Source organism: Nelumbo nucifera, chromosome 1, assembly GCF_055504915.1.
Source record: "Nelumbo nucifera cultivar China Antique chromosome 1, China Antique-T2T, whole genome shotgun sequence".
Taxonomy (NCBI): Eukaryota; Viridiplantae; Streptophyta; class Magnoliopsida; order Proteales; family Nelumbonaceae; genus Nelumbo; species Nelumbo nucifera.
The window spans coordinates 52,555,826-52,579,778 of NC_142649.1; the positions used below are offsets into that span (position 1 = coordinate 52,555,826).

The 23,953-nt window shown below is 41.8% G+C and overlaps 1 protein-coding gene across 3 annotated transcripts; it reads right to left on the bottom strand.

The window, feature by feature from the left end:
- Positions 1 to 1,963: 1,963 nt before the first annotated feature.
- Positions 1,964 to 23,636, bottom strand: LOC104586955 (Mitochondrial import inner membrane translocase subunit Tim17/Tim22/Tim23 family protein). Of its 3 annotated transcripts, none has more exons than XM_010244359.3 (4): positions 23,410 to 23,621; positions 23,064 to 23,177; positions 21,472 to 21,576; positions 1,964 to 2,516 (listed from the first exon to the last, which is right to left on the bottom strand). In XM_010244359.3, exons 1-4 carry the CDS (start codon positions 23,489 to 23,491, stop codon positions 2,248 to 2,250), a joined length of 570 nt encoding a protein of 189 aa, XP_010242661.1. In that variant the 5' UTR covers positions 23,492 to 23,621; the 3' UTR covers positions 1,964 to 2,247. The 3 variants fall into 3 exon arrangements, with proteins under 3 accessions (XP_010242661.1, XP_010242662.1, XP_010242663.1); XM_010244360.3 differs by lacking the exon at positions 1,964 to 2,516 and adding an exon at positions 2,562 to 3,620 and having other exon boundaries at positions 23,410 to 23,636; XM_010244361.3 differs by lacking the exon at positions 1,964 to 2,516 and adding an exon at positions 2,562 to 3,624 and having other exon boundaries at positions 23,410 to 23,630.
- Positions 23,637 to 23,953: the final 317 nt, after the last annotated feature.

Consider the following 23,953-nt stretch of genomic DNA (forward strand, 5'->3'; position numbering starts at 1 on the left):
CGAAATTGACTTGAACTATCGGTTTATGAATTTGTACAACCCGAAACCGACCGGTGTTGATAAAAACCCGACCGATTCGAGTTGGGTCGGTCCGGGTTGGTCGGTTTGGTCGGGTTGGGCTTTCTTATGAACAACCCTAATTGAAGTTACATTTTCAACCCTTGCAATTAGAAATGAACTAAATATACAAATATAGACATTTTATTAGCCATTAAAACTAATATTAAAGCCGTGATAAAATAACTTTAATACCCTTTCTCTAACAAAAAATAAAAAAAAATTTTAGTTCAAAAAATTTTTCACTCTACATTTACACTTTTATATATATAGTATAAATTTTGAGTTGATCAATACAAATCATTATTTTTACTTAAAACATCAAATTTGTTGTTTATTACATACATGCATTTTTCTAGTTGAAATGAACCTCATATATGATGTACAACACATATTTCTCACCAATTTATATTAATCAATCCAAAATACATCGACAATGCAATGCAACTACCAAAGACCCCTTAGATTGGAATCAAACATCCCCAGCCTTTGGGTAAACCTCGTATATGATTCAAGTCTTATTGTCCTTCACCATCTGCTAAGTTGATTGCAAACTGAGTTGCACCAAGTATTTTTAATTAGTCTCCAAAATCCTTTATCTTTGAGAACATGAGTATGTGCACTGTGCGCACACTGACAACAAATCTTTTAACTTTACCCTTCAACTTAAAGGTCCAAAATATAGAATATTGAAAAGATGATATCAGAATATTCTTAAAAATGCACAAATATGGTCGAATGATTAGGACAGACATGATACACTAAAAAGAATCATATAAATCCCACAAATGCATTAAAAATACCAGGGGCCTATTCTTTTTTGGGACTTTGATGGGGGAGGGGAGCTGGTCAATAGGATTTTGATTTCTATTGATCAAGATACTCATGTTCTTTTTTCAGACTTCTGTGTTCATAAAAAAATTATTTTCCCTGAATATCACTTATCTAGATAAGTAATACTCATCTCCTAGGTAGTTAAGTAACTTTCCCACCTGATGGAAAAGTTGCCAACACTTGAATGAGACAAAATTGCCCATTTTAATAATAGTTTTTATGGCTAAAACAATCATTTTATAGTTGAAAAATAAAAGAACATTAGTAAATGCGATTAGTTGAGTATGGGTCAATAATGGGATTTTGATTCCTATTGACCAAGATACTCGTGTTCTTTTTTCAGATTTATGTGGAATTTATGAAAATTTTATTTTCCCTGAATATCACTGGTATAGACAAGTAATACCCATCTCTTAGGTAATTAAGTAACTTTCCCGCCTGATGGAAAACTTGCCAATACTTGAACAAGACAAAATGCCCGTTTTAATAATAGTTTTTATGGCTAAAACAATCATTTTATTATTTAGTTGAAAAATAAAAAAAAACATTAGTAAATACAATTAGTTGAATATGGGTCAATAGCTTCCCAAGAAACCAACGGCCCCCAAGATCTAAGGTTAAAATAGCAATAAGGTGTGAAAAGATAAAAACATATGAATCTCACTCATACTTTCCACTTCTAAATCTTCAATTTTCCATTCTTTTGTTTTAATTTTATGGTTGCTACATAATGAGTATTGGTCCGTATCCACCAGTACTCATCGATACATCAACTGATACGAACCAATACAATCTGATAAAGACCAACATAGGTGAAATTGCACGAATACTACAGCATTCCATCCATACCCATGTCTCCATCCTTAAAAATCCAATATAATATACCATGTATTGGTTATATGGTATTTTGAACTTACAGAGAATGCAAGCTAGAAAGATTGGTCCAGAAGATGTACAAATATGAATTCATAATCATAGTATTTCATTATTTGTGATAACATTCTGGGCTTGGCCCCCTCATTACTTAATCGGGAAGGTTTTAAGTTTAATGATCATGTAAACACAAGAGATATTTCCTCTCCAACTGTCAAACTATGTTGATCCTCCATTTATCACGTTCAATTTACAAGGTAAAAACACCCTTTTGTTGGATGAATCCCTTCCACAAGAAAATAAAAAAATGTAGAGTGAAGAATAACCAAAATACATGACAAAAGTTCTAGTTCTGGCCGAGTAATCATTTTGGATTACCGAAGCAAATTGACAAGAATGGCCCTCAAGAACTATATCATTGTTAATAGGGACAACCCGCTAATTAAGAGGCTTTTCAAATTGATCTAATTGCCATACAAGTTTTCAAGATTCTTCTTTGTTTAGATTACCTAGTGTTCTTTGTGCATATAATTGTTGTTCCCGGGCATGTTTTGCAGCTAGTGCCTCCTCATCAAGTACTTGGATTGGTGACCACTCTGGCAATTTAAACCAATCAGTGGTCTTCTCATTGCTCCCAAATATGGATTCCCTGTAGTTCTGCATTACAGGTTTCAGTTGCATTGTTACATAATCAACGGTCGTCCCAACAACTGCGAAGATAACCGAGTAGCGGATTGCACCAATTTGACCACCTGAAATGTCCACCCTGATAAGATTCTCTCCTACTCTAATTTAACTACTAATGGGGTCAATTTTAGACAACAAAAGGAATTTCTTAAGCTATGGAATGGGTCCATAATCCAGCAATAATAGGCAGGGAAAATGTCCATAAGCACGGGCCAGGACAGACAATTCACAAACAGCCCAGGACCATAGTTAAATATATATTCTTCACAAATATGTTACAGGGAAAAAACTTGCATCCAATTTATACCAAGAATGAAAAATAACATAGAAAAATTAAGCAAGACATGCCAATGGTAAAAAGACCTGCGATACATGTTTTCCCATTCAACATGCATTCTTTTCAAAATTCAGGAAGGAAATTTGGCATATTTTATATGAAAATATTGTGTAGTGTTAAATATGTGGATCTAGAAGAATAAAAGTATATTTTCAGATTATCATAAGCATATTTAAAAACAAAATATCTAATCTGAGGTATTTATTATGTACCATATACCTGTCCCTAGTGTTTCACATATTCTTCCGTATTTATGTGAAGTATGTAGTCTCAGGCCATTACTTGGTTTAATGGTAAAAGCTCAGGCTTGCAAGCATGAGAATGCAGGTTAGAGTCTGAGAGCAGCTGATTTGTGTTAAAAATGCCAAAGGTTAGATCTGTACCTAGTCCACCCCAGGAGACCCTGGACAGCCAGGAGCAATATTGGGTATTGAATTTTTTTTATGCTGTCCGGTATCTTTTTTTTTTTATAGGAAACAGTAACTTCCATTGATGATTTGAAATAAAATTACAGATTTATCACCCACAGGATGGATGGAACATCAGAATAAAACCTTAAAAACAAGCCCAAAACAAAGCCTCCCTAGTAACTCCTTACTTAGCTTAAGTGTCAGCCATTCCATTTGCTGACCTTCTTACCCATTTAAATTGCACCCCAATCTCCCTTGCTAAGCTAATAATCTCTCTTAGAGGCTGTATAAGTGACCAAACTCCCAAGTTTCCAGATTGCATCCACCCTTACCAGCTTGGAGTCTCCTTCCACTTCTAATTGTTGCATTCCCCATTGTTTCGCCAATCTCAGGCCTTGGAGTAAGGCCATGACTTCTTGTATCTTTCTACACAGAAGACATTAATACACATATGGTACATAAAATTACTAAACCATGACCCATTCTTTCATGTCAATAGAAACATCTCCTCATTTAAAAACTAAATAAAATAAGTAACAATAGGAGGTTATAAGAATCCACCATTCCGACTCTTTGTGGACTATTTTTGTAGATGTCTCCATGGCCCAACAAATTGAACATTTGTTATGCTTTTCTTTTTGGGCAAATGAGAAAGGTCCAAGATCATAGGTTCTTGTCATACACATGCACCCTGAAGCATGGTGCAGGATGGCATGGGAAATATATTAGATGAATGAGATTATATACTCATCCTAGAGATTTCTTAGGTGGTATCAACTGAATTTTGTTTATGGAAGGACACTTTCCACCTACCTACAGTATGAAAAGACCTTATTTCTAGCAACCCAAGCTCATTTAGTGTGTCCCTTGGTGTTCCTTACATGATAATGGCATGTTTGGTTACAAGTGAAGCTTGATTGTCTGTCTAGGAAACTTATTTCCAATAGGGGATATATCCTTTCCTAAAGAGAAGAAAATGAGATCCCATGTATAATTATACCCATGATGTTCTACAGAGAAGACCAAAGAAAAACAGATCATTGTAACCATCCAATCTGTTCAATTCTTTCATACTGTAAAGAGAAACATGACCAATAAAGGAAAAGAAGAAAAGAAAAGGTTGAAGAAGAAGAAGAAGAAGAAGAAGAAGAAGAAGAAGAAGAAGAAAATGTGTTAATTAGACAAAATTTTAAGTTTCCCTTGCTTATTGGTTCAGGTTTTGAAATCTTTGAGGGTTCAATCAAGGATCAAAATTTCGATACAGTACACCCCGTATTGGGTGAATTGTATCTTTGGTGTGAAGATGGAGGACGAGAGAAGGTTCATAGTAGTAGGAAGATGGAGGTCTGAGGTGTCGATCGAAGCCAAGATTTTCAAGTTCAAAGAGGAAAGGATCAAAGGTGAAGATGCAATGAAAATCAGAGAGAATAACAGGGCGACTGTGTTGGTATCAAAGGAGGTCATTGTCTGGGTGAAAGGTTTCATAGATGGGGCTATCAACTCTGGTAAGGTGAATGGCTGGAAAAACTCCATGTCAGTTCTAGGTAAGAATTATGTAACAGAATTGAAAAGAAACAGAAAGGGATGGTTTATCTCTGTGGTGGAGTTTTTTGGAACAAATGGAAAACAAATGCTATGTGTGCCGGAAGGGAGATTACGGAAAGGGTGGATGGATTTTGTGAAGGTGCTACAGTCTTTCCTTGTAGCCTCGGAAGATAAGAGAGTGAATGGGGTGAAGAGAACTGGTCAAAAATCCAAAGACCAGGGTCAAAAAGTTCAGGAGGGGGCAGTTTCGATTAGTACCTATGGGAGTGTAGAAGTGCAAGGCCTTCCAACTGAAATGGTGGTTGCTTGCTCTTCTATTCATCGAAGATTACTGGTAGGAGCAGGGAAGGATGACTGGAAGAAAAGGAGTGACAGATTGGAGGAGGGTTCTGAGTACAGTTGCAGGGGAGATAGGTATTGGGAGTGAAGCTATGCTGTTCCCTTTTGCAGAGACGAAAGCCGTGCTTGATGTAGGCGACCAGGAACTAAGTTTTAAAGCAGTTGCGGTGGATGGAGGTCTGATACAGGTTCAGAACTGGAGCCCAATTTGCAATGAAGTCGAAGTCCAAGATGGGTGTGTCTGGCTGAAGCTTGTAGGCCTTCCATTTCACCTCTGGTGGGACTCTGTTCTTGAGCACATCGTGCAGAGTCTGGGAGGCATCTTGGTGAAAGCTGATAAACGAAATCTGGGTGCCGTGGAGTTACAGGTAGCTGGTTTAAGGCATGAGAACCTGCCGAGGTTCTTTGAAATCTGCTCGGATGAAGCCTGGTATAAGGTGTGGGTAGCTTCAGAAGTTGAACGGTCGTGGTGAGAAGGTGCTCCTAAAGTAGAAGATGATGAGCTGGCTGGGTGGTGGTGGACACGTGGAGGGCAGAGGGTGGGAGATGAAAAGGTGGAGCAGATGAAAGTTATTTTTGGGGTTACTGAGCCGGATGGGGAAAACCAAACGACAAGCAACCTAATTAAGGAAACTAATTCAAATGGGTTTGAATTAAACAAATTAATGGCAGGCTCTTCTTCTTATGCTGACGTGGTGAAGAGGCAGGATGGGTTGGGGAGCTGAACGGTTTGGTCCGAGCCGTTGAAGGTGGCGGGTGGGTCAGGCGGGGTGAAGTTTGAGCCGAGACAGCGTTGGAAGGTCGGGTGGGTGTAACACCGAAAGGAGGTTCCACTTGAAGGACCCACATGATAACTTAAAATGTCACGTGGGTCGGGGTATGGGGACTCTTCTTGGGCCGCTGATAGACGATGATAATGGTCTATCATCGTCCCAAGTCGCGAGAAAGGGGGGGGGGGAATGCGCGTAGTGGCGGAAAATGGAGAAGAAGTTGGATTTGCAGTGGGTTTCCCGACGATGTCTGGAGGAGCTTAGCCCCCTGCGACGCTCCTCAGAGAGGCCGAATCCAAGATATGCTAGGGAAAGAACTGAAGAGAGGAAAGAGAAGGATGAAGGTTGGGTGCAGTGTAGTGAACGAGATGAAGAATTGGAGGACTTTTCTGTTGATGGTACTAGCGTAGGCAGTGTAAATGACGAAGGTAGCTGTGTTGGAGGTGACATGGACGGGTGGAATATTGCAAGCTTATTTTAGGGTGAAGATTGTAATCGGCTTAACTCATTCCCAAGACTATAAAGTGTGCAAGGAATAACAGAACGGGCAAACCGGGAGAACCGGAAGCAAAGCAGGAACACACCATCTAGGGGTGAACCAGGGGTAGAGTGGAAAGATCACCAGGATGACCAAAGGACAGAAGTACTTTCCAACCAACTCAGGGAGATAGACATTTACCAACCTCTAAAACAAGAGAGGGAGGCCGGGAGCAGTCATTTTCTAGCCTGTCCATCAGTCCTAGGTAACCAAGTGAATTCGGTTTGTGCTACTAATGTGTCTCCTATGTCTTTGGTTCCAGATTCTGTTCCTGTTCCATGTCCTGTAGCCCATGAATATGCAGCCGAGCTAGTTGGCGGGCTCTCCGAGGAGGGGAGAGGGGAAGGAAGGAAAGTGGGAAGGTGCAGGAAGGAAGGTATAGGAGTTAAAAAGCGTGGGAAATCATTGAAAGAGTGTTCAAGGAAGTGAAAGGAAAGTTGATCTGGAGGAGGGAAGGGGAGGAAGGAAGAGGGGAGGGGTCAGTGGAGAGGAGGGAAGGGAATGAAGGTAGAGATGGAGAGGATTACGGGGAGAGAACAGGGAAGGAGGGAGGATGGATGGAGAGGAAAGAATAGAGGTAGGACAAGAAGAGAGGAAGAAAGGGCAGGTGGACAGAGATGGAGGGGATTCTGTAGGAAGGGTAGGGGTGGAGAACTCGGTGAGAGAAGACAATGATAGCAGAATTTGTAGGGAAGTTGGGTTGTAGGTTGGAAGATTTGAATGTGTTAAAAGAAAGTTTACAGAAGAGGAAGAAGGAGATCAGAATAAAGAAGAGGAGATTGAGTGAAGTAGAGAGACTAAAGAGAGATGTAGAAGGTGACAAGAAGCACGGGGTAAAAGGAGATAGAAGGAAAGGGAGAAAGTAGTGGGTAGGTGGCAAGGGGTTTAAAAAAGAAGCGGAATGAAGATTCTTAGTTGGAATGTGAGGGGAATTGGGAGTGCAAGGAAGAGAGCGACAATAAAAGAGGTAATAAGAAGGTATGACCCAGACATTGTGCTGTTGCAAGAGTCTAAGAGAATGGAGTTTAATAACAAATGGGCAAGGAGTGTATGGAAAGCTAGGGGGAATAGATGGGTGGCTGCTCCCTCGTGGGGTGCTTCCGGAGGGATTGTAATAATGTGGAAGAGGGATGTGGTTGAAGGTTTGGAGGAGTTGATCAGAAAGTATTCGGTTTCCATGAAGTTTAAGCAGCAAGAGGATGATTATACCCACTCACAAATGTATACGGACCAAATGACTACAGAGAGATAAAGGAGTTGTGGAAGGAATTGGTTGATGTTAGAGGGTTGTGGGATGGGCCCTGGTGCATGGGTGGAGATTTCAATGTGATCAGATTCTCGGAGGAATCCAATAAGGTTAATCAAAGGGTGACAAAAAGCATGAGGAAGTTTAACATTTTTGTAGATGCCTTTGAGCTTAAAGAGATTCCCCTAGCCCATAAGACATTTACATGGTCAAGTCTCCAATCTAGACCCATTTGCTCTAAGCTGGATAGATTCCTGTTCTCTTTGGATTGGGAAGAACATTGGGGAACATTGGCTTCTAGAGCTCTCCTAAGGGTGACTTCGGATCATTGGCCCATAGTGTTATGTAAGGAGGAAAGAAGGTGTGGAGGTCCTACCCCTTTTAGATTTGAAAATATGTGGTTACTTCATCCAGGGTTTACTAACCAAGTGAGGGAGTGGTGGTATGAGTGTAACCCAATGGGGGAATGGGAGGGGATGAAATTCCATAAGAAACTACAATTCTTGAAAGCAAAAATCAAGGAGTGGAATTTGGGAGGATAGAAGAAAGAAAGGGATCACTGATGGATAAACTTGAAAGCCTTGACTCTAAAGAAGAAATGGGAGAATTTGGAGAGGAAGACAATGAACTCAGGAGGTTTGAGAAGACAGTTAGAGGACTGCCTGCACAAGGAGGAAATTAGCTGGAGGCAAAAATCTCGGTGTAAATGGTTGCAAGAGGGAGACAAAAACACTAGGTATTTCCACTCTTTGGCAGATGGCAAGAGAAGGAAGAACTTTATCTCCAAATTGGTAGTAGATGGAGTTGAGTTAATACAACAAGAGGAGATAGCCAGGGCCTGTGTGGAGCACTTCAAATCCATTCTAAGAAGGCCTGTGAGTAGAAGGGTGTGGGTAGAAGGATTGGATTGGCCAGATGTAGGGGTGGAGAAAAAGAGAAGGTTGGAAAGAAGCTTTAATTTGGAAGAGATCAAGGAGGTTGTGTTTTCTATGGATAGGATGGGTTCACAATGGCTTTTTATCAGGACTGTTGGGATATTCTGAAAGATGATCTTTTGCAAGAGTTTTTCAGGAGAGGAATTGTCAATTCGGGTGTGAACTCTACACTTATAGCCTTAATTCCAAAAAAGAAAGATGCATCCCACCTGAAGGATTTTAGGTCAATTATCTTAGTAAATAGCTTCAGTCTTTGAGGCTAAATGAGGTATTGCCAGATATCATTGCACATTATCAAGGAGCTTTTGTGAGTGGAAGACAAATTACTGATCAGATTTTAATTGCTAATGAGAGTGTGGAAAACTTTAAGAGGGATAAGAAGGGAGTGGTCTGTAAGCTGGACTTGGAAAAGGCTTATGACTTGGTGGACTGGGATTTCTTGAGGAAAGTTTTGACTAAATTTGGGTTTGGGGCTAGATGATGTAAGTGGATCATGGGTTTTGTCCGGAATCGTCATTATTCAATGCTAGTGAATGGGATAGTGGTAGATTTCTTTCCATCCAGTAGGGGTATAAGACAAGGAGACCCCCTCTCTCCTTTCTTGTTCATTCTAATTGCGGAGGTAATAGGGAAACTGATTCACAGAGCATATTCTAGGGGGCACATTAAAGGCTGGAGAGTTGGGAGGGTGGAAACCCCCCTCAGTCACTTACAGTTTGCTGATGACACGATTCTGTTTTGTGAAGGCGGTAATGTGAGCTTTATCAGGAACTTGAAGTTGGTGATGCAACTGTTTGAGCAAATGTCCAACTTGAAGGTTAACCTTGGGAAAAGCTGTGTAGTGGGGGTGAATATGGAGGAGGGAGAGATCAAGGAGAGTGCTGAAGTGATGGGGTGTGAAGTCTCGAGGTGGCCTTTGAACTACTTAGGGTTGCCATTAGGTGATAATCCTATGAGAGAGAGCTTTTGGAACTCGGTGGTGGAAAGGTTTGAAAAAAGACTGGTATCCTATAAAAAGAACTACCTCTCTCTTGGTGGGAGAATTACACTAATTAAGGCCACGCTTGCTAACTTACTCATCTTTTTCCTGTTGGTGTTAAAAATCCCAATGAAGGTTTCTAACAGATTGGAGAAGCTGATGAGAGATTTCCTGCGGGAGCTGAGAGAGGAGAAGAGGGATCATAGAGTTAGCTGGGAGATAGTGTGTAGGAGTAAGACTTGTGGTGGTTTGGGGCTTGGGAATATTAGGAGAAGGAATATGGCTCTTTTGGGAAAGTGGTTGTGGAGATTCCCTATGGAGGAGAAGTTATGGGCTAGAATAGTGGCATGTATACATGGGCTGGAATCAGAGCTAGGATCACAAGCAATTCTCCTTGGAAAGCCATTCATGACCTGCTACCAGTTTTCTCCCCTAATATCAGATATGATTTGAATTCCGGTAACTCCATAAAATTTTGGGAACAAACCTAGATGGGGAGTGCAAAGGATCGGTTTTCTTCTTTGTATGCTCTATCTGATTTGAAAAATGAACCAATCTCATCTTTCACCACCCTGTCCTCTTCCACTTCTGGGATTGGGTGGAACTTGGGTCTAAGAAGGGATTTGAGGGACTCAGACTTCGACAGTATTTCGAGCCTTATTGCACTTCTTGATAATGTTGTCTTAGACCCCATTAGGGCGGATTCTAGAATTAGGACACCTACCCCCAATGGCATCTTTTCTTGTGCTTCCTTCTTCAAAGTCTTAAGTTAGTCCACCAGTCCTACTTTCCCCCCTTTCCCTATTGATGAGGTTTGGTGCAGAGCAATACCTCCTAGGGTTGGTAGTTTTTGTTGGGAAGCCTATCTGGAAAGAATCAACACTGGTGATCTACTCCAAAATAAGAGACCCAATACTTGTTTGTCACCTCATTGGTGTGCTCTTTGCAAAGCGGATGGGGAGACTGGTTTTCACCTACTGGTGTCTTGCCATCTTATGAGGTCAATTTGGGATTGGGCTTTCTCCCTATTTGGATGTAGCTGGAATCCTCCATCAGACTTGTAGGGCCTTTTTTCTCCTTCTTTTTTCAGGTGGCGGATAAAAAGGGGAAGGACTCTGTGGAGAAGACTAAGGGCTGCAGTATGTTGGACACTTTGGAAAGAAAGAAATTCCAGGATATTCTCAGAAGCTGAGAAAGGAGCAACAGATCTGAGGGCTATCATACATATTAGGGTTGTACAGTGGCTGAAATCTTTGGAGCTATTCACAGATTACACTGTGGATGACATGTTGAGGAAGTGGGGTGAAATTGCAAATTGCACACAAACCAAGTCAGTAATGAGAGTGTCTTGGACCCCTCCATCTATTGGATTCTTGAAAGTAAACTTTGATGGGTGTAGTAGGGGAAATCTGGGACAATTAGGGATTGGGGGTGTTTTTAGGGATGAGAATGGGGTTGTTTATGTCATGTTCTCAGGCCAATTGGAGTGGGTGACTCCCTTAGAGCTGAGATCTTTGCAGTTATGGAAGGAGTCCAGAAAGCTAAGGAGTTGAACATCAGAAAACTCATAATTGAAGGGGATTCAGAGGTGGTGATAGGGTGGCTGAATAAAGATAACAATGGCTTATGGAAGTACAACAATGAGGAGGAAATTTAAGTGGTTGGTAAGGGAGATGGAAGTTAAAATATGTTGGGTTAAAAGATCGGTTAATTCCCTAGCTGATGGTTTAGCTAAACAAGGGGCAGAAAGGGATTCACTGTTTTGGGCTAAGCTATAACTTTAGTGTTTTTTCCTTTTCTTGAGGTCCTCTGTTGCTCTTGGAAGATAAGTGTGTTTGTCTTCCTCTTGTAAATCTTCTATTGGTGATTTAATGAAAGCGTTATTGATCAAAAAAAAAAAAAAGAAACATGACCAATAACTATGTAAAATTCCAAGTTGTTTCCTTCTTTCTTTCATTTTTGATTGATATAACCCATAAGTTTTTTTTTTGGTCGGTGGTAAAAGTAAAAAAACCAAAGTGCTGCATTGTTAACATCTGATATGTTAGTCTTAGGGGATGTTATAACTTATGACAGATGAAGTGGCTGAACTGAAAGGCTAATTTCATGGTCTTTTAGTGAAAATCTTTTTAAGGAGGCTGTGAGCTCCTTAATAGCCGAAGTTAAAGTTGAGTAGATTACCATACCCTTGAATATTTTGTTATTTAATTATTTTTTTGAAGAATAAAGATAAAATTTTAATAAAAACAAAAAAGGGATACAACAGGGAGGTGATAAGACATCACCAAGAGAAGAAATGCAAGTCTCAAAGACCCTTTAAGACCCCAAATCCACATAACTTGATGACAAAAGGAACACCCAAACCAATTCCAAACTAAGAACAAGGAAAAAACCCCTCCTTGTCGCAGCCATGGCTTCAAAGAACCTCTGTGGACATGTTAAACTTATCTTCCTTTCTTCTCCTTTTGAACTCCTGAAAAGCCTTTCTAGCAAACTCCTCACCACCCCAATAAAACAGACCTAGGCTCTTCCCAATTGTAACCTCTGTCCACTATTTTTTGGAGGGCCCCCTCATCTGATTCCCCATCATTACTGTTATCCTTTTGCATCGTCTGTCTCACCGCGGAATCGGAATCACCTCCACTCGAAGTGTTTTCTTGATGCTCCTTCGGCATCAGGTCCAGTTTTAGCCTAAAGAAAATCTTGGTCACATGCGCAATATTATGATTTCTCGAACTGCGCAGTTTCTTTCTTGTTATTTCATTGGTTTGTTCCCCCTCCTCTTCAGGGTTTCTCCTTCTACCCAAATCAACGCCCAACTTTCCAATCTTCACCTCCTCATATTGCCGAACATCCTCAGTGTAGCATTCAATCTGGTTTCCAGTATCCTCAAGATCACCTGAAAAATCCTCACCTTCCATCTCATCTTCAACCTCCACTCCAGCTTCGGCCCTGGCATTCTGAATCTCCAACTCCATGCCCAACTCCCTGCTATCAATAACATTGGGGCAGAAGCTACTTTCTGAAACATTGAAGTCAAAGCTTTTTCTTTTATCGCCTTCCTCGGCGTTTTCTCCCACCTCCATTCTCTCCAAACTATCTTCCACGTTCACCAGTTATCTTCCACATTCCCCTTACTGCTAAGCTTGGGAAGTTGGTTCACCACCTCTCTAACTAACGAAAACTGCATGCCTGAAGCATTTTCAATTCCTTCCTTAGCCCCCTCCAAGACACTATGAGAACCTTTCTCAAGAGATACAGGTCTCTAAGCCCTGTCAGTCACCCTTCCTTGTGAAATGCTGATTTCAGTGGCCACTAAGGGTGCTTGGAAGTCAATCTTTTCTGACGATACCTCGAACTTTGGAACCTTGCACAAATCGTCGGAATGAACAAACTTAGTGATCGCCCACTCCCAGATCTCTTCCTTCCTTTTCCTTTAACAGGGTGAGGGTATCGGTTTTTAAAACTTATCACTTTTTTCAATCTCAGCTGCTTAGTCCTGCCCACCCACCCTTAGGGTGAAGCCGAACCGCTTTGGATCGAATTACTACCCTTCTTCCTTTCTCGAGTTTCAAGACAATTTGAAACGTTTTCTCTTTCGAGTATAAACCCCAAAGGACCTTTAAAGTGTGACTTTTCAGATACTCAAAATGATTGCCCCTTAAACCTTTCCACCTCCTCCTACCTTCCTTCTCCACATGTCATCCATCCCACCAATAAACCATCGTCTTCAACCTTCGAACTCTTCTTCCACAAAGACGTTTCAAATTCTGTCAAACACCAGACCTTCAGCCATAAGCCGTCGGAGAAGAGATCAATGACTTGAGGAGCATCAGTTGGCTTCAACCCCGAAACTTGAACCCTCAATGCCTTCAAATCTGAAAGGTTTTTTTTTTTATCAATAACACTTTCATTAATTCATCAGTAGAAAATTTACAAGTGGAAGACAAACACACTTATCTTCCAAGAGTCACAAAGAACTTCAAGAAATGAAAAAAGAAAATACAAAGATACAAAGACACTAACGTTACAGCTTAGCCCAAAACAAAGAATCCCTTTCTGCCCCTTGTTTTGCTAAACCGTCAGCTAGGGAATTAGCTGATCTTTTAATCCAACAATGTCTTAACTTCCATCTCCCGCACCAGCCATTTGAATTTCCTCTTCTCATTATTATACTTCCATAAATCATTTTGATCTTTAGTCAGCCACCCTATCACCACCTCTGAATCCCCTTCAATTATAAGTTTCTTGATGTTCAATTCCTTAGCTTTCCGAGCTCCTTCCATAACTGCACATATCTCAGCTCTAAGGGAGTCACCCACTCCAATTGGGCCTAAGAACATAGCAGAGATGACCCCATTTTCATCTCTAAAAACACCCCCGATCCCCGATTGTCCCGGGTTAACCCTACTGCATCCATCAAAGTTTAATTTCAAGAATCCACTAGGTGGGGGGGTCCAAGCCACACTCATTACTGACTTGGTCTGCGTGCAATTTGCAATTTCACCCCACTTCCTCAACATGTCATCCACAGTGTAATCCGTGAATATTTCCAAAGATTTCGGCCACTGTACCGCCCTAAAATGTATGATAGCCCTCAGATCTGTTGTTCCTCTCTCAGCTTCTGAGAATATCCTGGAGTTTCTTTCTTCCCACGGTGTCCAACATACTGCAGCCCTTAGTCCTCTCTACATTGTCCTTCCCCTTTTTAGCCGCCACCTGAAAAAGGAAGGTGAGAAAAGGCCCTGCATGTCTGATGGGGGATTCCAGCTGCATCCAAATAGGGAAAAAGCCCAATCCCACAATGACCTCGCGAAGTGGCAAGACACCATTAGGTGAAAACCAGTCTCCCCATCTGCTTTACACAGAACACACCACTGAGGTGACAAGCAAGTATTGGGTCTCTTTTTTTGGAGTAGATCACCAGTGTTGATTCTTTCCAGATAGGCTTCCCAACAAAAACTACCAAACCTAGGAGGTATAGCTCTGCACCAAACCTCACCAACAGGGAAAGGGGACAAGGTAAGACTGGTGGATTGACTTAAGACTTTGAAGAAGGAAGCACAAGAGAAGATGCCATTGGGGTTAGGTGTCCAAATTCTAGAATCCGCCCTAGTGGGGTCTAAGACAGCGTTATCAAGAAGTGCAAGAAGGCTCGAAATACAATCGAAGTCTGAGTCCCTCAAATCCCTTCTTAGACCCAAGTTCCACCCAATCCCAGAAGTGGAAGAGGACGATGTGGTGAAAGACGAGATCGGCTCATTTTTCAAATCAGAAAGAGCATACAAAGACGGAAACTGATCATTTAGAGTGGTGCTCCCCACCCAGGTTTGTTCCCAAAATTTTATGGAGTTACCGGAATTCAAGTCATACCTGATAATAGGAATGAAAACTGGTAGCAGGTCATGAATGGCTTTCCAAGGAGAATTGCTTGTGATCCTAGCTTTGATTCCAGCGTCCCATCCATTGTGCTCCAGCCCATGAATACTTGCCACTATTCTAGCCCATAGCTTCTCCTTCTCCATAGGAAACCTCCACAACCACTTCCCCAGCAGAGTCATATTCCTTCTCCTAATACTCCCAAGCCCGAAACCACCACACGAGTTACTCCTACACACTATCTCCCAGCTAACTCTATGATCCCTCTTCCCTTCTCCTGGCTCCCACAGGGAATCTCTCATTATCTTCTCTAATCTGTTAGCAATCTTCACTGGGATTTTAAACACCGACATGAAAAAGATGGGTAAGTTAGCAAGCGTGGCCTTAATTAGTGTAATTCTCCCACCAAGAGAGAGGTAGTTCTTTTTCCAGGATACCAATCTTTTTTCAAACCTTTCCATCACCGGTTCTAGAAACTCTCTCTTGGGATTATCACTTAATGGTAATCCTAAGTAGTTCAGAGGCCACCCCGAAACTTCACACCCCAGCACTTCAGCACTCTCCCTGAGCTCTCCCTCCAAATTCACCCCCACTACACAGCTTTTCCCAAGGTTAACCTTCAAATTGGACATTTGCTCAAACAGTTGTATCACCGACTTTAAGTTCCTGATAAACCTCACATTACCACCTTCACAAAACAGAATCATGTCATCAGCAAACTATAAGTGAGTGAGGGGGGTTTCCACCCTCCAACCTCTAATGAGCCCCCTAGAATCTGCTCTGTGAATCAGTTTCCCCAAAACCTCCGCAATTAAAATGAACAAGAAAGGAGAAAGGGGTTCTCCTTGTCTTATACCCCTACTGGCTGGAAAGAAATCTACCACTATCCCATTCACTAGCACTGAATAATGACAATTCCGGACACAGCCCATGATCCACTTACACCATCTAGCCCCAAACCCGAATTTAGTTAAAACTTTCCTCAAGAACTCCCAGTCCACCAAGTCATAAGCCTTTTCCAAGTCCAGCTTACAGACCACTCCCTTCTTCTTATCCCTCTTAAAGTTCTCCACACTCTCATTAGCAATTAAAATCTGGTCTGTAATTTGTCTTCCACTCACAAAAGCTCCTTGATAGTGTGCAATGATATTTGGCAGTACCTTCTTCAACCTCAAAGACAACACTTTTTCAATGATCTTATACAAGCTATTAACCAAGCTTATTGGCCTAAAATCCTTCGGGTGGGATGCATCTTTCTTTTTTGGAATTAAGGCTATAAATGTAGAGTTCACACCCGGATTGACAATTCCTCTCCTGAAAAACTCAAACACCCGCAAGAGATCATCTTTCAAGATATCCCAACAATCCTGATAAAAAGCCATTGTAAACCCATCCGGCCCTAGAGCTTTTGTTCTATCCATAGAAAACACAACCTCCTTGATCTCTTCTATATTAAAGCTTATTTCCATCCTTCTCCTTTTCTCCACCCCTACATCTGGCCAATCCAAACCTTCTACCCACACCCTTCTACTCACAGGCCTTCTTAGAATAGATTTGAAGTGCTCCACACAGGCCCTGGCAATCTCCTCTTGCTGTACTAACTCAACTCCATCTACTACCAATTTGGAGATAAAGTTCTTCCTTTTCCTGCCATCTGCTAGAGAGTGGAAATACCTAGTGTTTCTATCTCCCTCTTGCAACCATTTACATCAAGATTTTTGCCTCCAGCTAATTTCCTCCTTGTGCAGGCAGTCCTCTAACTGTCTTCTCAATTCTCTCCTGAGGTCATTGTCATCCTCTCCAAATTTTCCCCTTTCCTCTTTAAAGTCAAGGCTTTCAATCTTCTTCATCAAGTCTCCCTTTCTTTCTTCTGTCCTCCCGAACTCCATCAAATTCCACTCCTTGATTCTTGCTTTTAAGAATTGTAGTTTCTTATGGAATCTCATCCCCTTCCACTCCACCAACGGGTTACACTCATGCCACCACTCCCTCACTTTGTTAGGAAACCCTGTATGAAGTAACCACATATTTTCAAATCTAAAGGGGGTAGGACCTCCACACCTTCTTTCCTCCTTACATAACACTATGGGCCAGTGATCCGAGGTCACCCTTGGGAGAGATCTAGCATCCAAGGTTCCCCAATGTTCTTCCCAATCCAAAGAGAACATGAATCTATCCAGCTTAGAGCAAATGGGTCTAGATTGGAGATTTGACCATGTAAATGCCTTATGTGCTAGAGGAATCTCTTTAAGCTCAAAGGCATCCACAAAACTGTTAAACTTCCTCATGCTTTTTGTCACCCTCTGGTTAACCTTGTTGGACTCTTCCGAGAATCTAATCACATAGAAATCCCCACCCATGCACCAAGGCCCATCCCACAACCCTCTAACATCAGCCAGTTCCTCCCACAGCTCCTTTCTCTCTCTGTAATCATTCGGTCCGTAAACATTTGTGAGCACCCCACATATAATCATCCTCTTGCTGCTTAAACTTCATGGAAACCGAGTACTTTCCGATCAACTCATCCAGACCTTCAACCACATCCCTCTTCCACATTGTTACAATCCCCCCAGAAGCACCCCACGATGGAGCCGCCACCCAGCTAATCCCCTTGGCTTTCCATACACTCCTTGCCCATTTGTCATTAAACTCCTTCTCTTAGACTCTTGCGGCAGCACAATGTCTGGGTCATACCATCTTATTACCTCTTTTATTGTTGCTCTCTTCTTCGCACTCCCAATTCCCCTCACATTCCAACTAAGAATCTTCATTCCGCTTCTTTTTTACAAACCCCTTGCCACCTACCCACTACTTTCCCCCTTTCCTTCTATCTCCTTTTACCTCGAGCTTCTTGTCTCCTTCTACATCTCTCTTTAATCTCTCTACTTCACTCAACTTCCTCTTCTTTGTTATGATCTGCATCTTCCTCTTTTGTAAACTTTCTTTCAACTCGTTCAAATCTTCCAGCCTACAGCCCAACTTCCCTACAAATTCTGCTATCGTGTCTTCTCTCCTCGATTCCACCATCCCTACCCTTCCTACAGAATCCCCTTCATCTCTGTCCACCTGCCTTTCCTTCCTCTCCTCTAGTCCCACCTCAGTTCTTTCCTCTCCAACCTTCCTCCCCTTAATGTTACCTCCCTCCTTCCCTGCTTTCTCCCCGTAATCCTCTCCATCTCTACCCTCATTCCTTTCCCTCATCTCCACTAACCCCTCCTCTCTTCCTTCCTCCCCTTCCCTCCTCCAAATCAGCTTCCCTTCCACATCCTTAAACACTCTTTCAATGATTTCCCACACTTTTCCACTCCTATACCTTTCTTCCCGCACCTTTCCACAATCCTTCCTTCCCCTCTCCCCCTCCTCAGAGAGCCCGCCTACTAGCTCGGCTGCATATTCATGGGCTACAGGACATGGTACAGGAACGGAATCTGGAACCAAAGACACGGGAGACACATTAGTAGCACAAACCGAAATCACATGGTTACCTAGACTGATAGACAAGCTAGAATAAGACTGCTCCCGGCCTCCTTCTCTTGTTCCGGAGGTTGGTAAACAATTATCTTCCTGAGTTGGTTGGGAAGTACTTCTGTCCTTTGGTCAACCTGGTGATCTTTCCACTCTACCCCTGGGTCACCCCTAGATGGCGTATTCCTGCTCTGCTTCCGGTACTCCCGGTTTTCCCCTTCTGATAAACCTTGCGCACTCTGTGGTCTTGGGAGTGAGATAAGCCGATTGCAGTCTTCATCCTGGAATAATCTTGCAATATTCCACCCTTCCATATCACCTCCAGCACAGCTGCCTTCATCATTTACACTGCCCATGCTAGAGCCATCAACGGAAAGGTCCTCCGATTCATCATCGCCTTCACCGCACTGCACCCATCCTTCAAACTTCTCTTTCGTCTCTTCAGTTCTTCCCCTAGTGAAACTTGGCTTCGGCCTCTCTGAGAAGCCTCGCACGGGGCTAAGCTCCTTCAAACTTCGCCGGGAGACCCACTGTAACGCCCTCTTCTTTTCTGGTTTCCGACGCTGCGCACATTCCCCCTTTTGGCTCGTGGCTAGGGACGATGATAGACCGTAACCGATGTCTATCATAGTCGAAACCCCAGTCACATGTTTCATTAAAGGCTCATGCACCTTTTTAACAAGCTGGGTCGGGCCCGCTGACCTGTTTGGGCCTTTAAAAATACCATTAGCAGCCCACATGGGCTTTTGCTTTGGCCCATTCTTAAACACCCGCGAGCTCACGTGACTTTTAAGAAGGTCACGCACGTCCGACCCCGGCCCCGGTTTGGTTTTAACAGGTCTATGTTTGGTTCTTCCTTGGACCAACCCCTTTTCCTTGTTCAAAAAAGTCTTAGCGCCGGTTACAACCTGTGCAAAGGACCTGCCACCCTCCAGACTGTTCATTGCTTCCACACGCGAAAATCCCACCCCCTGCCTGCTACCCTTTTGTTTCTGCAGCAAATGTTTTTCCATTTTAGTGAAAGTGCTTTTCTTGTTTGAATCCTCCAACCCTTTCTTGCCACGCAGCTCTTCTTCTTCAACCTTCTCATCTCCCTCCCTACGAGCCTCTTTCCAGAGCATCGATTCAGTGGATGAAGCCAGCCACACTGAGTAGCAATGCCCTTCAACTAACACCTCTATCTTCCGAGGAATCTCCTCAGGTTTTACTCCATTCAATAAAATGGAAGCTGAACGAAGGTCTCCCCAAAAGGCACCTCCTAGTGATCCTCCACACATCAAAGCAATGGCTTCAGCAGTTTCTTGCTTCCACAAGTGAAAGGGAAGACCTAAAAGACGCACCAACACTCCATCTTCAACAAAGAAATCTTTGGAGTTTGATCCCGGACACCATCTTGATACTGTGAAATTTCCAAGTTTAGCTTGGATATTTAAAGCCTCAACTTCTACTCTGTTCTCAAGCAGATCCAGCAAAGCCTTGTCCTTCTCAAAAGGTGTTAAAATAAATGTGCTCTTCAACTTTAAACTTGCTGTTAACAGATCTGCAACTTTCCTCCAGTCAAGAATGGGAGCTGAAGCTTTAACTATCAGCTTACTTTCCCAATCACCTCTCTGTATGTTTTTACTCCCATTCTGTATTTACCTGCCCCAGCTATCACTAAAAGAGTCTCTTGCTTAATATTGTTCACCATACTACTAGAACTGCTTATCTTCCTTTTTGCTATTGCTTCTCTTTTAACACTCAGGTGTTTCAGCAGTTCACATAAGGCGCCATGAACTGCCTTCCAGCCCTGACTCTTCCTTCCTTCTGGAAAGCAGATCATCTGCTTTCTACCCTTGCCAAAAAATTCTGTCAAGGAGATAAAATAACTTTTTAAGGTTTCTCTTACACTCTACAACAAACCTTCTTCCAGTTTCTGAGAGAAGCTCTTTCCAACTATTTTGCTTGCCTTTGTTACTTGCACCTTCCACAAACTCCTTGAGCCCTTCAATTACCCCCACCCCTTCTAACAGCACCATCCCTCTCTTTGCTTCCCTGATTTTCAAGCTCAGCTGACCATTTAATCTCAGTTCCTCAAATAGGAGCTCCTTAAATTCAATCTTCAAAGCTTTTTTCCAACGGCCTACCTCCACAAATTCTCCCATCTCAGTTCCTCACCCTCTCACCCTCTCACCATCTCAGACAATGGCAACAGACAAAAACACAGTTCCTCACCCTCTCAGCAACCCTCTCAGACTTCAGATCTGAAAGGTCGTACTTAATAAGATTTTCTCCCAGAGTCTTAACTATTCTGTCAAGGGAAATTTCCTTCCAGAGATTAAATAGGAGTCCTAAAAATCTTATAATAATGAAGCTCTCATGAAAAAACTCCAGCTAATTACAGGATAAATGTCAATGTTCAATCACTGCCGGACCATCCAAGGTCTCCACCAACTCAACATTTGAGAATTCAAATCTCCCTTCCCCAACATCAAGAATTGCTTTTCACTCCTCAAAGGAAAAACAGAAGCCGGACATTTGAGTGCAAGCTTTTTCATGATGCTCTCCAGAATCCTCCCCCAATCTGTAGCCTCTGTAGCTGCAGTAAGAACCAGCCTCTGTCTCCAATCCTCTTCTTCCTTGCTTAAAAACATTTTTTGTCTGCTGTTTGAACTAGCTAAAACAAGCTTCGAGCTCAAACTCACAGAATCATCTCCCTTTGAATCCTTTCTAGAGAAGTGTGATTTTTATAAAAGATGAAGCAATAAGTGATTCAGTTCTATGATTTTGGCAGAAAAAATTATTTTATCTGGTAGAAGATCAAGCAACAAGTGATTCAGTTTTGTGATTTTAGCGTTATTGAATGGCCCCCTTAGCCTGTAAAATATACTAGGTCTGACAAATGAATCAATAGATACCTGCATGTGTACTCTGTCTAGAATAAAGTAAGGTTGCAGGCTTGCAGCAGAGATTTGACTCGGAACATCTTGACCCCAAAATCTCTTAAGGAACACAAGCTAGGCAACTTAATCTAACCATAAGTTACCCAGTACATATAAGCATTTAAGCAGTAAATGAAGAGGAGAATGGAAATTGACCTTGGAGTCGACCTAGAAGAGCTCCACAACCAAATCCTCCAACAGCGGAGTTTATGAGATCACCAGGTTCTGAAGCACGGCTTGCTCTTACAAATTCACGGGCTCCTGTTGAATGCAAGAAATCATATAATTTTCAAGAATTGCAAGCATAGTTAGTTTGGAAAATACTGCAAAAGAATTTGGAACAACTTGCTTACATGGACCTACTATTTCAGATCTTCAGAACATTAATAACAACTACTTTTTTATCAATAATGACAACTACTTTACACATTTGAGTTTTGCCTACTCTTCCCTTCCTTTCTTTTTCTTTCTTTTTCTTTCTTCTTCTTGTTATTTTTTCTTTCCTTTTTCTTTTCTTTCTTTGATTTTCTTATTTTGCTACTGATTACTACTTAAACCAACCAACTGATATGATATTTGGGATGCAAGTCATTTGCATGGCGTTTGGTACTGTGGTTTTTAAGTCTCAAATCTCAACATTTGTAAAATAATTATAGCATTGGAAAACAGAAAGTAAGGTGTTTTGGCACATGATACAATGCACAATTGTTTATTGCAGTTTAAAATACACAAGTTCCATTAGGTGCCACTAGACACCACATAACATAACTGAAGTGGCAACACCCCCATGCACATAGCCTGATGTAAGGGGGCTGTACAAATGTTTTTTAACTTAAATCTGCCCAACCAAACATGATTTTGGTATTATGAAGTCAAAATTACTAAATGGTGCTTACATGGACTCTAAATGGGAATTCAACACCACGGTTCCAAATACCCCCATTGAAATGTGACCTTAACTTTTAACTAGCATTACAAGTAGTACAACATAAAGAGTCAAGTATAAGAAAACTTCATGTGTTAATCCTGAACCGAAAACAAACATAGAAAGGTTGCACCCATTTAAACCTCTAAATGCACTTTAATTGGATGTTCTCAGAGGTGTCTGAGGCTGAAATCCAAAAGCAAATGGGAGTGGTGCAACTTGTCCCAAAATGAACCAATAAATCACAAATATATATATATAGAAATACAAAATAGCTTAATTAATATATTTTTATAATCATTCTTTTTTGGTGAATGGCGTATTCATGAGATTTACTATTTGAACCTTGATGTTAGGATTTGCCTTTTATCCAAGTGAAATGTGATTACTCATGCTTCAGCATTTTAAAACTATGTCTAACTTATACGTTTCTAAATCTACATTAACAAAACAAGTCACGTTGGCCAGCATATATTTATCTAAAATTATGCCACAAATAAAGAGTCCATAATAAATGCCGTTGAATAAATTCCTAATCATGATGAATCCATGATCACATTGTTTATGACCATTTCATGATAAAAGTAAAATCAAGCTTCAATTTCAAGTGATCCGATTACTGGGCAGTCCATCACACAACGCAACCAGTGCCTACCAACACAACTCTCAAGCATAACAAACACTATCCAAAATCACCCTGACTTTCAAACTGCCAATACGAATACGGGTTACTTTCCTTTCGGCGTCTATCAGGTGAATAAACAAGCAACATCAAGCGAACCAGTAAATATACTGAAAAGTGCTTTCTGTGGGAAACAATTACCGCAGTAGCAACCAGTAACGATGGCAAAATTAGCAGCATAAGTTGTAGAAATGTTAGCGAGGCCACAAATTTTTCGATATTTGGATACCAAACCAGTTGCTCCGCCAACAACCCCTGAAAAATTCGAGAAAATCTTCAGAAAAAAAAGGAAAGAAATAAGATCACCCAATTCACTTAAAAAGAAAGATAAACGCATAGAATAAACGACTTCAGTATTTCAATAGATGAATATGTCCAGCTTCTCTTCAGCAATCGGTTTTAATTAAACAGGACTTACCGAATGCCTAAAGACATAAGCCCTAATAAAAGGGAATAAAATCGGACGGATTAGGTTTCACCAGTTCACCTGCGATGACAGTGGGTACGAAGATACGTTCCTTCCAACCTTCCGACGATGACTTCTTATGGATTTTGTCGTCTAAATCCATTTTGGTGCTGCTACTGCTCTCTCTCTCGTTCTCTTGGTCCCCTGATTGAAGCGTCTGCGTGTCGTTATAGAAAGGCTAGAGTGAAATAGAATGGGAATTTCGTCGAATCAGATGTAATCCCCAGTCCCAACCAAGCTGTTGAGTGGCACAGTAACTTGTAGGAATTCACATCTGTGCCCCACAAAGAGCGGACCACGAACGCTCCACATAACATTTCAACTGTGTATTGAGAATAGACCTGTTCATGGCCAAGTAGCCCGACGGGCCGGCCCGGCCCCCGGACGGGCTTGAACACACATTTGAGCCTGCGGGCTTGACCTTGGGCCTAAAAGCCCAAGCCCAACTATGTTGCGGGCCGGGCTCAAGATTTGTTAAAAAAGCCCAGCCCGACCCAACCTATAAGTTAAATAAAAAAACCCTAATATCCTAACCCCTCTTCTCATTCATCTCTTTCTTGTCTAA